This window comes from Falco naumanni, chromosome 5 (genome assembly GCF_017639655.2).
Source record: "Falco naumanni isolate bFalNau1 chromosome 5, bFalNau1.pat, whole genome shotgun sequence".
NCBI lineage: Eukaryota > Metazoa > Chordata > Aves > Falconiformes > Falconidae > Falco > Falco naumanni.
In genome coordinates this window covers 34,090,720-34,104,791 of record NC_054058.1, presented here as the reverse complement: position 1 = coordinate 34,104,791, position 14,072 = coordinate 34,090,720, and the positions used below count along the sequence as shown (strand labels likewise).

Sequence of the window (14,072 nt, the reverse complement as noted above, 5' to 3'; positions counted from 1 at the left end):
GTGAGCCTGAGCTGGCATTCTCTATGCATATTGCTACCTTGCTGGTTCAAGAGACCTAATCACCACTAAACCACAGTTTACCAACACCTACTTGACACTAATGACACTTTTTTTCCTGAGGTACTAAATAACAGGAGGGTCTACAGTATGGGTTTCTGTCAACTTTTGATCTTTGTGTAGCTAAGCATGACCTTAGTTTTATCTTTAGCCAAAAAATTAGAATAGATTTTATGTCTAAACTTGACTTCTGTTTAGGGGAAAAAATGGGCATTTTGTTTCATAGTTGGGTTGAAATGTTATGTTGCTTGCATCTCTCACCTGCATAGTAACACAAAGGCCTAGGACCTCACTGCAGGATGGGGAGGAGAAATGGGATGAGGGAAGAATGTCCCAACTTCATTACACGTGCCAGAAGGGAGGAGAAATGTGACTGCCACACAGTTTCAAGGACTAAACCCTAGTTTTCAAGGTTTTCTCCTTACAAAACCATACACTGGGTCTGTTGTGAGAGCGCAGATGTCCCACCTCAGGTTCCCTTCCCAGGGCTACCCTCCTTGTTATATATACTTGTCAGTGAATGGAAGTGTTTGCAGAAGCTGCCCCTTCTGTGTATGTGTGGTTCTGCAGGTCCTGAGGGTCTTGTTTGGCCTTGCTCTTTGCAAGCATGAACTGAGGTCATTGTGGAAGTAAGAAATAAAATTTGTAGTTCTTTGTACATTTCTCATGTATCTTCCTCTTCGTATATATTTTTTTATTGCATGTATTTTTAGAGAGGTTGTGTAAGGACTAATCTGTTTTATAATGCACTTTGAGAATAAATGGGAACAATTTTCCTTTAGAAATACCCTTAAATAATTGGCCCATAAATTCCAGTTCTTGCGAATCTAACTTCATTTCCATCCATTATGCACAGGAAGCCTTGAGTACTTGCTGATAACTGATAAAAAGAGAAACATTAGTATAAACTGTCATTTTCTGTCTCTAGAAGATTTTTAGGCAATCTTGAAATATATAGAACTTCATGCTTTTAGCACAGAGGACAAGTAATTTTTAAAAACAGCCAGGGATATATCTAGAGCCTGCAGGGAAAGGTGTATATGCTCTAGTGGTCTAGTACTTGACAGGGGTAAAGGTTCTGAATTTTCTTTTTCTACAGCTCCAGCATTTTATGTTCCTTAAGGGGAGGAGTGTGCGAATATAGCAGCAGAATGCAAGCGATCATGCAGTTTGTGGGATACCACTAATTCCCCTTCTTGTGTGTGTGTGTGCCTTCTTACAAAGGAGTTTTTTGCTTGTTTGTATTTTGGAAGATGTCGGCTCTTAGTGCAGGCTTCTTGTTTGTGGTTGTTTTTTTTTTTTTCTAAAAAAAAAATTAGACCTTTTCAGACTAACTTCTTAACCTACTACTAGCAGAGTTCAGGACTGTTTTGCAGTAGCAAGACAGGGTTTTCCTCACTCCTCCAGCCTAGATGGCAAGACACTTCTGGAATGAGGGCCTGATCTTGGATGGTACGGTGTTTCGCTTTGATCCTGGGAAGTCTGTGAGGTGTTACACAAAGTGGCTTTGAAGGGCGGCTTGTTAATGGAAAGGGAGCACTGGGATGCCGTTGTGTTGAGGAAGGGAACAAGGAATATTTGTGAATGTTTCTGTTTTACCCAGATAACTAATGAGTCTCCTTTGAAGGTTTAAGGTATCATCTCCAAAGATTTAATATGGCTTCTCTACAACAGATGCTAAGCTAGTGTGAATTGAAACTTCAGCGCTGGTTTGACCCAAGGGTTAATGCAGTGAACTGCTATCTACTTTATTAATTTCTGATTTCTCTCTAGGGAGAACTGGAGAGACAGTTGCTCCAGGCTAATCCAATCCTGGAGGCCTTTGGAAATGCCAAGACGGTGAAGAATGACAACTCCTCAAGATTTGTGAGTATTGTTATCTGACATGGGTGCCAGTATTCTCCAGTTCCTAGAGGGAAGACCTAGTCTACTTCTGGGTGAATTGATGTCAGGGGTAGGACAACTGTCTGCAAGTGACTTCCTTCACGTTAATCTGGGAAGTGAGTTTCATTCCATGAATTATCCAGAATAGGCCTGATAGGTCTCTGGAATGAATGAACCTGACTCTGCACAAGGATCATCTATACCAATTTTTTGTGTAAGTTTATTACAGTCAGTTTTATCCTGGAGAGCAAATACTGGTCCTTGTTTTGATTGCTTTGGAGAGCAACAGACAGTGTCTGAGGGGCAGATGAGGGACCTAGAGCTGAAACTAAATGAAAATGGTTGAAGCTGACATTGAGGAAGATGGAGCTGTTTAGGTCATATAGCACATGAAACTGAAGGGACCTTGGTTATGGGAAATCTAGGTTGAAGCTTAATGAATTTGAATTATAGGCTCTCTGAATGTCAGAAATGTCTGAAAGCGGTGCCTTGTTTGTTAAATCGCTGGTGTGATCAGTAGGCATTGCCTATTGGCTGACCTTATGTTTTGCCTAAAACCTGTCTGACCTGTTCTGAATTTCCTGAATTAAATAGAGAAGGTTACCTTTGCTGCTTACTGCTGTTAACCACTGAATGCTAATTTTAATGCTATTATCTTCCTCTTAGGGCAAATTCATCAGAATCAACTTTGATGTCAACGGCTACATTGTCGGAGCTAATATTGAGACCTGTATCCTTTCTGTAACCACTTACAAGGAAAAGTTAAAGGCTATAGAAGTGGCGGTAATGGTACTCGCAGTCTGCTCACAATTGACTGTCACATTGAGAAAATGGTAGGAAGCACTTAGCAAGATTACTGTTGCATTCTCCTGTTTCTTCATATAGTATTTTGTGATCTTTTCATTGTGATGGAAACCTTTTCTGAATGAATGAATTCTAACTTCAGGAGGCTGAAATGGAAGCATAAACTACGATAAGATGAATAGCTTTGGAATTTTGTAAGCTGTTCTCACTTCTGCCCAAGGCAAATAGGGGATGGATGGCCACTGTTTTTCTGGGTTTTTTTAATCAGTTCAGTCTTTCTTATCATAGCCATGGTTCGGAGGCTGGCAGAACTGAGACCTGAAGCTCAGTGGGTTGTTGACTGGTAATGATTGCTATATATCAATACCCCTGTTAACGGCATGAGAAGAACATCAGGTAGTAGTACATCAGGAGACTTTTCTCCTGCCATGGAATAAGAGGTGATTTGTACGCCCTGCTATATGCCTTGACTCTCTGCAGATCTGCTGGAGAAGTCACGTGCAATTCGTCAAGCCAAAGAGGAGAGAACCTTCCACATCTTTTACTACCTGCTATCTGGGGCTGGGGAGCATTTGAAGAGTAAGTGTGACTTTGTTGTGGTTATGGGGTTCCCTCATCGCAATGACAGAGGGTCCAAAACACTTGTAGGCTAGGACCTGTTCCTTCACAGTGTCTTGGCTCTGCCTTTTAGATACGGTCACCCCTACTTCTCTTCTTTTACACAGTCATACTTCCCTCTGCCCTCCCCCTGCACTTCTCTGTTTCTGAAAACTTCCTTCTCTGGTTCCTTCCTGCACTTGTCTCCTTGCCAGCAATGACTCTACACCCTTCCTTATCTAAATTACTGTCCCTTGTTTAGTCTTGTCTTGCATTATGTAAACTTTTTTTAGCGCAGGAAGGGTCCTACTGCGATGTACTCACTGTTTAACTGAATTGAGCAAAGCTGCTAGCACCTAAGCAGCTCTAGAAGTCTAGGATCCTACTGCACCTAGCTTTAATACTTCAGCCTAGTAATTAGAATCCATGGTGTGGAAGAGCTGCAGATTTGATCTGGGGGAAGGACAGAAGGACAGGACTTTTCTCATAGTTGCTGCAGTTTCAAGACCTATGTATTAACTTTCACCTGACTTGAAACAAATGAGTTGCCTGAAATTAAAGGCAAATTTACTTCCGAGTTAATCCCTGCTTCTTACAGACTTAAGGCATAATGATGATTGACATTGCTTTGGTAGAGTAGTCCAGAGGAGGGAATAAAAAGAAATAAGGCAGAAAACCTCCAAGTTTGTCTAAAATACATTAAATATTCAGCCTGCAGTAAAACTGGGCTTAATCTTAAATTCATACAGCACCTGCTAGCATATGCAAGTCAGAAATTTGGTCTTGGTGGTAGTTTGTCTAGTAAAAAAAAAAAAAACAAAAAAAAAAACCTATAGTAACTTCTTTCTCAATTCTTTCCTAAGCTGATCTGCTACTGGAGCCTTACAACAAATACCGCTTCCTTTCCAATGGGCATGTTACAATCCCGGGTCAGCAAGACAAAGATATGTTTCAGGAGACCATGGAGGCAATGAAGATCATGGGCATCCCAGATGAGGAGCAGATAGGTATGAATCCTATGAAGGGCTTGAAAATGCAAGGAAATGACAGAGGGAAGAGATCATACATCTCTAAAGCTTTTTTGTTCTGGGGTTCTTTTTTGTTTATTTGTTTTGGGTTTTTTGTTGGTTTTGTTTTGCCTGGTGTCCATTCCCATGCTGCACCTCCCCCCCCCCCCCAAGTGAACAGTGTACAAATAATAAACTTAGTAGCTTTGGAGTGACCCACCTCAGGATCTACCAGCACAGTTTCAGTTTATACAGTTAAGGTTACAAGTCAAGCAGCTAATGAAAACATGCTTCTGCTTGCTGTTTTTGTTTCCAATATGAGGGCTGTATATCCAGTTTATGAATAACATATCCAAGATACAAGAATCCTCTCATTCTCTTGTGCAATGCATGGCTTGTGTGCACCCCCTATCCCTAAGCAGTGGCTTTAAAGTATCTAATCCAACCACTGCTGGATTAGTACTTTGAGAATGGCCTGGTCATAGTGCCTTTCTTTCCAGCTTAACACTGAACTGCTGATCAGAAATTAATATTGTCTGATTCTGGGAGCACAGTACCATGAAAGTGAAGCTAGAATTGCATACAGCCAGCACAAAGTGCAGTGATATGTATTCACCAGAGCTCTGTGCTGTCTCATTCATGATCTGCTTCAGTGATTGGGAACCAGTGTTTTCGCAAAATCTCGGTTTCTAAATGTGTAAGGTCTCATAAAACTAGGACTGTTTTTTCTCTACACTGAAGCAGGCATCTGTGGTGATTTGAGGTCATCACCTCCTCTGATGGAAGCTGCAGCCCTGAGGCTGTAGGGAATATGTGCCTGTGCCTTACCTATTGCTCTTCCCGGTCCAGACTGCTATAAATCCATGCTGTTGTCATCCGCAGTTTAATATACTTCTTGATATCCTGAATCATCTGAGACTGAAACTGCTATATAGAGGTGAAGAGAAATTTGCCTAAACCGAATAAAAGAATTAGCAGCATAATTTATTGTCAGGATGTCCTTCTGTGCTCAGGTTTTTGAGTTGGGTTTTTAATGTATGCTCTAGGGCATATCTTTGCTGTCACATAGATGATAAATTGGTTCCAGCCACTACAGCAAAGATAGCTTTAGTGTTTTGCATTTGCTGTTCGAAGTGTGAAGGGCATTCATGTTCCTTATAGGCCCTTCAGAATAATTACATACAGTAGCTGGCTGGATGGTAGGTTTTGATGTAAAGTCTAAAAGCTGACTATCTTAATTTGAGACAACATACAAGTAAGCTGTCTATCCAATTATCAGGATTCCAGATTCAGCTACCAAACCACTGGATTTCATAACATGCCACTAGGAACTTACGTGTTTCTTTTCTGTTAGTCCTCATGTAGCATATATAGAGCCTTTGTTCACTCTGCTATCAAAGATGTTGTTTTAAAATAAATGTTTCTGCAAGTGTCATGATTTAACCTCTGCTGGCAGCTAAGCATCACATAACCACTTGCTCACTTCTCTGCATTGCCTGCCCCCAGTGGAATGGAGGGAAAATCAGAAGGGTAAAAGTGACAACATTCATGGGTTGAGATAAAGACAGTTTAAGTAAGCAAAAGCTGTGTGCACAAGCAAGAAAATAAGGAATTAATTCATCACTGCCCATTGACAGGTGGGTGTTCAGCCATCTGCAGGAAAGCCGGGCTCCGTCATGCCTAGTGGTCACTTGGGAAGACAAATGCCATAACTCCAAATGTCCCTCCTTTCCTTCTTTTTCCCCCAGCTTTATATGCTGAGCATGATGTTGTGGTATGGAATATCCCTTTGGTCAGCTGGCATCAGCTGTCCCAGCTGTGTCCCCTCGCAACATCTTGTGCACCCCCATGCTCACTGGTGGGGTGGGGTGAGAGGCAGAAAAGGCCTTGGCTCTGTGTGAGCTCTGCTCAGCAGCGTTATCAACACTGCTTTCACCACAAATCCAAAACATAGCCCATACTAGCTACTATGAAGAAAATTAACTGCATCCCAGCTAAAACCAGCACAACAGGTAGAAACTAGGGAATGAAATAACTTCGGTACAAGATTCCCTTTGCATTTGCAGTTTACTCAAGGGTACTAGAAGCTCTTATGCAGTGAGCTTTGATACACAGTGAAAACTGTATTGATGCAATGGCATTGAAAAATGTCATTCCTGTCCTAGTGTCTGATGCTGCTCTTATTATGTGCACCATTCAAAGAGTATGAATATACCATTAGCAATGGGTGGGGTGCTTCAGCATGTAATTAGTAACAGTTACGGTGCAGGCACTTTCTCCCACATCCTGCTGCCTTTCATACATTATATGTCTGTATGGACTACAGACTTTGGTCAGGGAGCTGAAAGTGGTACAGGGTTTAAGGAACAAAATCTTCCTTCTCTTAATTGGTTTGTACTCTTAATAACTGTCTCTTTCCTGTGTTAAATAGTAGTCATTGAGGAAATTTGAATATTGAATTCATTGAGTGAATTTTGGCCCTCTAACAGAGAACAAACTTTTTATCAGAAAATATATATGTTGTAGGGTGGCACGTTACGTTCAGTCCTGTCTCCCACTTCACTGTAACAATGTTGAGAACAGGTAAATTGCCAGGCTGTGTAGTTTGCATAGGAGGGACAGGGCAAGTCCTGTGTCCTGAATGGGAGTCATTTAGAGGAATTACCTGTGCGTTGTTTTTCCAGATTCCATAAAGATCTTTGGGATGTTGGGAAGGGCCTCTTAGCCATGTCAGGAAAGGTGACTGTGATGTATCAGGGCTTTTGGTGATGTCTGACACTAAGCTGTAATTATTATTTTAAAAGGTCTCCTGAAGGTTATCTCAGGTGTTCTTCAACTTGGCAACATAGTCTTCAAGAAGGAGCGTAATACAGACCAAGCCTCTATGCCAGACAATACAGGTAAGCAATCTTCTTCCTTCCTCCCCACAAAGAAAAATGCAGAGAAAGGCCTACAGAAGCTTCTTGCAAGTAGCAGGATATATTACAGTACGTAGGGAATACTGGAGTCTTGTTTTCCTATACGGTGAATTATTTAACAAAGGAGCTGATGTGCTCCTTCACAGAAATACGCGCTGTGTTGCCAGGCGTGCATGTGCAGCCACCCATAGGCAGGAACGTGGCAGTGTTCCTGTGACAGGGCTAGGCAGGAAGTGCATGTGATGACCAGATGAAAAAGATTACTCTACTGGAATATGTAGTGTGTGTGTCTTTTAACCAAGCTAGGAATGATTGCTTCTGCAAACCTACATTATCAGGCTTCAGGGAATGTTCTTTGCTGACTCTGTAGGTAGACATGTGACTGTAAGAGTAAGGTGCGTAGTTTTGTGGTGGGTATAAAGTATGTGTATGTGTTTTAATTGCATTGCCCATTGTTACGTGTGTAAATATTACACTGTTTCACGTGATAAGAAAGCTATCTGTTGGAAGACTTAACTCTTAGACCTTCATTATCGATATACTGCAGAAATGTAAGAAGCTGTTAATTTATCTTTAAGGTTTTATATTTTTGGCAATTATTATGATGGAAAATACCCTCTAAATAGACGTTTGGGGAGGAGAATAAACCATTTGGGGTTTGAATCTTGAATCTGAAATACAGAGTTGCCTCAAAGACTAATCAGTAGCTGAAGACAGAACAGTTAGCTTCAGAAATCCATTACTTGACATATCTTTAAATTACAATGAACTTTCTAAAGCTTCTGTGTTATTACTTAGTTGCATGAGAGTGTTCTTTTAAATTTAATTTCATGGCTTCTCAATAACCTGTAGTATGCATTGCAAGAGGGTTTTGGGGGATTTTTTGGTTTTGAAGATATCTTTGTCTCATCAACCTGTTCTTCATTTAATATTTTTATAAGCTGTTTTGTGACTTTTGGGAAGGCAGTTGCAGGAATGTCTTTCTTTTTCTTTTGCCTTCTGTGAGAAAAATGAACATTAATCTCTTTGTTGTTTCCTTTTACCATCTTTAGCTGCTCAGAAAGTGTCTCACCTCTTGGGTATCAATGTGACGGATTTCACTAGAGGTATCCTGACTCCTCGCATCAAAGTTGGGCGAGATTATGTCCAGAAAGCTCAGACCAAAGAGCAGGTAAGCATTTTGAAAAATTGAACAAGTACTTTAGTCTTTTATCTTGCCGCCACAAAGCTAATAAATGTATTAGAGGGTTTTGTAGCATTTAATAACCATCTTTATGACTGCAATGTATGGCAACCACACTTGAATACTGTAGCGTGCATATTGCAAGAGAATGTAATTTCCCTAATTTTGGCAACTGGCTGTCCCAAGGGAGTAAGATTCTTCAGTGCTGGATCCACGGGTGACATTTTCAAGCTGCTATAATACAAAGAGCACTATTTTTGAGTAGGTCAGTTACTAGGGTGGAAGAATTTGCTGCTCAGCCTTGAAATTTTGTAACACTCTTGAATCAGGTTGTGCCCTAATTGAAACCTGACCTAGGAGCTAGTAGGATCCTGAATGGGGCAAAGCCCCTGTGGGTACTCGCTGCACAGCTTCTTTATTAACACGTCCTTGTTCTCAGTGCGAATAAACATGCCCCCATAGCATGGAAGGGTTTAGGAAGAGAGTGAAGTCTAGAAATAGTCACGGGCTGCTTTTCCATTCTGCCTTTCCATTTTGATATTTAATTTCTTACTACACATAGTACTTTTTTGTCAATCCCAGGTAGGGTAGTAGCATGGGAGGGAGGGATTTGGCTTCACAAATCCAAAATTACAAAAGAATTTAAACGCTTTTCTTTAGGCCTGTGAAACATGCTGTGTTACTATAGTCTGTGGAGGTCACTGGGCATGATTTTTTTCTTGAATACCAGGCATTGCTTTCTCCAGCAGGCAGGATCCTGAAATTTGGCTTTGACACACTAATTTAGTAAGACAGATTCTTTGCTCTTGTTTGTGGAGTATTGCACTACTTTTCAGCAGGAATAACTTTTGAAATTAGCCTTGTTCATTGAGTTTGGTGGTAGAGGGAAAATCAGACTGCAGTTGGGCCATTAGATGCCAAAACTGTGTAATCTGTGCCTTTCTTTAGATTCTAACCTAACTCTTGATCTTTGCCTTTTCTCTTTAGGCTGACTTTGCCATTGAGGCGCTGGCTAAAGCCACGTATGAACGTATGTTCCGGTGGCTGGTTATGCGTATCAACAAGGCATTGGATAAGACCAAGCGACAGGGTGCATCCTTCATTGGAATCCTTGACATTGCTGGTTTTGAGATTTTTGAGGTAAGGGGATGTCAGGTCCTTGTACCCTTTTTATTATGGAGCAAAGACTGCTGAAGGAAATCACTTTAAAACTGGAAGAGAACAGTGTATAATTTTGGAAAGGATTCTACTTTTGTTGCTTGAGATCTCTGCTGATGTGAACTGTCAGATAAGTGGTTCATTTGTTAGTATTTGACATATTCTGCACATGTGTTCTCATTGCGGTATATTTTGGTGCTTACATGCTTTTTGTCCTGTGCATTAGAATTATTTTAATTTCACAGTTTGAGATGTTCTTGAATCTTTATAGCTCACAGTTTTAAGAGTTTGCTAACCTACAAAAAAATTTTTTTAAGTGTTTAGAGTTACGGATCACCACTGGACTTAAAATTTCATGTCCTGTTAGTCTGTCCCAAAACATTTAAGGGATGATCTGCTGAAACCTGTTAGCGTCATCAAAAATCTGTTAGTGTCGTTAAAAATTGTTAGAGATAGTTTTTTCTTCCTACTGATGAATTTTGGAAAAAACAAAGACATGGTAGACCAAATCAGATCCAATATAAATTGACCTATACATGCTCCTTTCTTAAAGAAACCTGAAAATCAGGGATCAGATTGTGGTTTCACATGCAGTTAGATTTAACAGCAGCTGCTTAGTGCAGAAAAGGATTGAACTTGCTCCTTTTCCCCTCTGCTGCTCCTGGCTGCAACTGCTTGTGCTGTTCACCTCTCTAGCCCTGGGGAAAATATTTTCTTAGGGTGTTTTGTAATTGAATCAGTCTGCAAAGGGGAATCTGAGCATAAAAACTGATGCAAGATGAATGTAGGATAGGAACAGTGGAAGGAAAGTTGAGAGATGGAAAAAGAGGGGAAGTGGGAGCTCCCTCTGTAGGTGGCAGTGAACTGTCAGGCCAAACCTTTATGTCTCTGAAACAACAATTTTAGAATGTGGATTTGCATTATACTTAGTCTGAAGCAACCATAGGCTGCCATCAGAAGAGAACTATCCTGCCATTATCCCAGACAGGCAGCTGTTATCAACCTTTGTTATGCTGGATCTAACTCTTGTGCAGCTGCAAAGTGAATTGGACAAACTGGAAAATTAAGACATGGAAAAGTTGAGGGCTGGTTGTTTTTTTCCTCTCCCCTCTCCGATTAGTCTACCTTTGGTTTCATGGTTGCTGAATCTCATGAAAAGGAGGGGAGTGGAAATACATGGAATTTCTGAAACGTGGAGGAAGTAGAACGGGACCGTTCTTTCACAGCTGCGTTGTATTTAGCGTGGTCTAACATGAAAATGTACTGTGGGTTATTAACCTTGTCCTTACAGTTTGAAGAAATCTGGAGATGTTGAAGAATTTTTTCCCTCTCTTTCCTTGCTCTGATTTTATATATGAGGATTAAAAGGGGACTTTCCAGTCCACATGCTTTTAGGAGTTTGTATTCGGGCTTCTGTTCCTTCCCCTTCCTATGAAGAGCACTTGCCAGCTCTGAGTTTGTGAGAAAATCTTTTCTATTCCCAGGTTAAGTAGCTGTAGTAATTATTCTTTTGTTTACAACTAAACATTCTTTTGCAAAGTCTGAGGAACAGTGTATATGAATTCTCTAGGGATTGCAGCAGTGATGCAATGGCATGTGACAGGAAAGGCAGTTCGTAAGCAAATGGAGATTTTGACAAAGGGCTCCCCACCCCATGCAGAGCACAAACTTAAATTCCTGAACTATAGATGTGATCTTTCACGCTAAGAGAATAGTAGGTGTGTCTTCAAAAACCACTGTTCAAACATCTTTCTACCTTTTTCTTCATTAGCTGAACTCCTTTGAGCAGTTGTGTATTAACTACACAAATGAAAAGTTGCAGCAGCTCTTTAACCACACCATGTTCATTCTGGAGCAAGAGGAGTACCAGAGGGAGGGCATAGAGTGGAATTTCATTGACTTTGGCTTGGACCTGCAGCCCTGCATTGACCTCATAGAGAAGCCGGTAAGCTTGTTGTTCTTCTACCATCGAGTAGCAAGAAATGGCTGCACTAATTTTGTCATTGAGGACATAAACTGGAAATTAGCTTTCTAGCTTTTGGAATCCTCTACTGTGTTTAGAAGTATGTTTATGTTTAGAAGTATATTTGGAAGCAGAAGCGAACAGTTCCCTCTTTGAATGTGTCACCAATAAGTCTGTTAGTATCAGTTCTGCAGGAAGTACTGCATGAAAATAGATATAGTCAGCCACTTTTTCCTCTCACAGGATTGTCTTTATTTGTGTAGATCTACGTGGTGCTAGATGTGTGCGTCGTTTACCATAAGTAGTGTGAACCTCCTTACTTAACTGTGTGGTGAGAAGCTGTGAATCTCTGTTGCTTTCCTTCTGTTCTAATGAAACTTGAATATGTATAGATTTCATAGTAGATGTTCCAATAGTAAGGACTAGTTTGTGAAATGCTGTGCTGTGGTCTTCTGCATTTAGATACCTAAATATTTGGAGAACAGTGTGATAGTATTCCTTCTATTAAAAACATTTTTTCCCCCATGTCAAATAACCTAGACAAATATGATGGAAGAGACCTTTTCGTAAAATGTTAAGAATTCAGATGAGGATTTTGAAGAATTGTTAACAATTTCTATTAGCATAGAAATAGTTGAACTGATACCACATAGCAGGTGAACATGATGGGGATCAGGCTTAGGTACCCTTTATGTCTCTAGCCATCTAAAGGTGTTAATGAATTGTGCAGTCATGTATTTAATGATGTTTTGATATTTCCCTTCTTTAAGGCTGGTCCTCCTGGTATACTGGCCCTGCTGGATGAAGAGTGCTGGTTCCCAAAAGCAACAGACAAAAGCTTTGTGGAAAAAGTTGTACAAGAACAAGGCACTCACCCCAAATTTCAGAAGCCAAAACAGCTGAAAGACAAAGCTGACTTCTGTATTATACATTATGCTGGCAAGGTAAAGAATTAGTAGCTAAAACGTGAACGTTGGGATGTCTGCTTGATTTTCTAATGTATAACCACTGCTGCTTAGAAATGGCTACTTACGAAAACGGCTGCCTATGGGAAACCAGTGGAAGATTTCATGAGGTCGTTCCATTGCTGTGGACGTTACAGGGCCTAAGGGTATTTACCTGCAAATTTTTATATGTATAGTTGAAGACAGGTCAAACAGACACCAGTTTAAATTGTTCTCTGTAACCTGGTGAGATTGAAGGTACTTTTCAAAAATGCTTCTGAAGTCTTGCATCAAGACTTCATCACCAAAAATGATGATGCAGTTGTTTTTTGTGTTACACTGTGGGTGGTGCAAACTAGCATTGCAAATCCATTCCCTTACTGACAGAACAGAACATGCAGCTGTCTGTTAGGGTTTGAAATTTGTAGGTATGCTTGCTTAGATGGCAAATCCAAGAGTGATTAGGTAATCTGTTGCTGATTGTGCAAACCTCAGTGCTGCTTTTATAGACTATGCAGGATCTTGTTGCATCTTGTGCTGCAGAAAATCCCCCCCCCAAGTTTCTTGATGTGTTTATCTTCTCCAGGTGGATTATAAAGCGGATGAATGGTTGATGAAGAACATGGATCCACTGAATGATAACATTGCTACTCTTCTCCACCAGTCATCGGATAAGTTTGTGTCTGAGCTGTGGAAAGATGGTATGTAATTAAACTTAATCTCTTTGTTTTGGTTTTTTTTTCTCCTGTTTTATGTGGAAGAGTTTGATCATCAAAAGTCTGTGGTGAGCTGTGTTGCTTTTTTTCCCTGAAGACTAAACCACCAAGATGAGCATTATCTAGAACATCCTTTGCTTAGGTCATGGTATTTCATTAAAAGTTCATTGTAACTCAAGAGAAAGGTTCACTTACGTCAACTTAGGTTAAGCTTGCTGCGTATATAGCAATTATTTCTTGAAACCAAGCATACCAGGATAAAATATAAATGCACCATTATGTCCCAGCAGCTTGCATAGCTGCAAACACAGGATCTGAGGTTGAATCTGTTTTCAGTCCTGCAGCTAGTGTGTTCTTTCTGCAGCGTTCAGTATTTTACTCTTCTCTGGTTTTATCTGCTTTTGAGTCTTACTGTTGCTGTCACTTTCTGCGGTGGGTTTTCTTTGACGTCTCTGTCTGTTACAGAGATGCAGAACGTTCAGAGAGCCTATTTCTATCAACACTTTCCTATTCTTCATCTAGAACCAGGTGACTGAGAAACCCAGCTGTCTTGTCATGTGTGTAATGCATCCTAGAGCCATGCAAGAAATGCTTTTGTTAACTTCTCTTTGTCCCTTTGTCATACCTGCTTGTCTTTCTTGTTCATTTCCTCTGCTTTGTGCTAGTAGCTCCTCACAGACTTTAAACCAAAAGCAAAACTCATCTTGCAAGTGGATACAAGAAAAATATAGACATATTCAGGTGCTAAAGGTTGCTCTTGCAAGACTTGCATAGGGACAGCTAGAAGCAAATCCCTGTCAACTGTTTGACCATAGAGCTAGTAAGGCTATATTTCTTGCAA

The 14,072-nt window shown here is 40.5% G+C and overlaps 1 protein-coding gene across 3 annotated transcripts in view; it reads left to right on the top strand.

The window, feature by feature from the left end:
• MYH9 (myosin heavy chain 9) overlaps positions 1-14,072 on the top strand; it is a 74,490-nt gene that overhangs the window by 36,724 nt on the left and 23,694 nt on the right. For all 3 annotated transcript variants that reach the window (XM_040594291.1, XM_040594293.1, XM_040594292.1), the window contains exons 6-15: positions 1,831-1,923; positions 2,608-2,671; positions 3,226-3,324; positions 4,206-4,349; positions 7,154-7,249; positions 8,320-8,438; positions 9,438-9,590; positions 11,380-11,553; positions 12,342-12,515; positions 13,102-13,216. In XM_040594291.1, the coding sequence (XP_040450225.1) occupies positions 1,831-1,923; positions 2,608-2,671; positions 3,226-3,324; positions 4,206-4,349; positions 7,154-7,249; positions 8,320-8,438; positions 9,438-9,590; positions 11,380-11,553; positions 12,342-12,515; positions 13,102-13,216 (1,231 nt within the window). The remainder of the gene's footprint in view (positions 1-1,830; positions 1,924-2,607; positions 2,672-3,225; positions 3,325-4,205; positions 4,350-7,153; positions 7,250-8,319; positions 8,439-9,437; positions 9,591-11,379; positions 11,554-12,341; positions 12,516-13,101; positions 13,217-14,072) is intronic.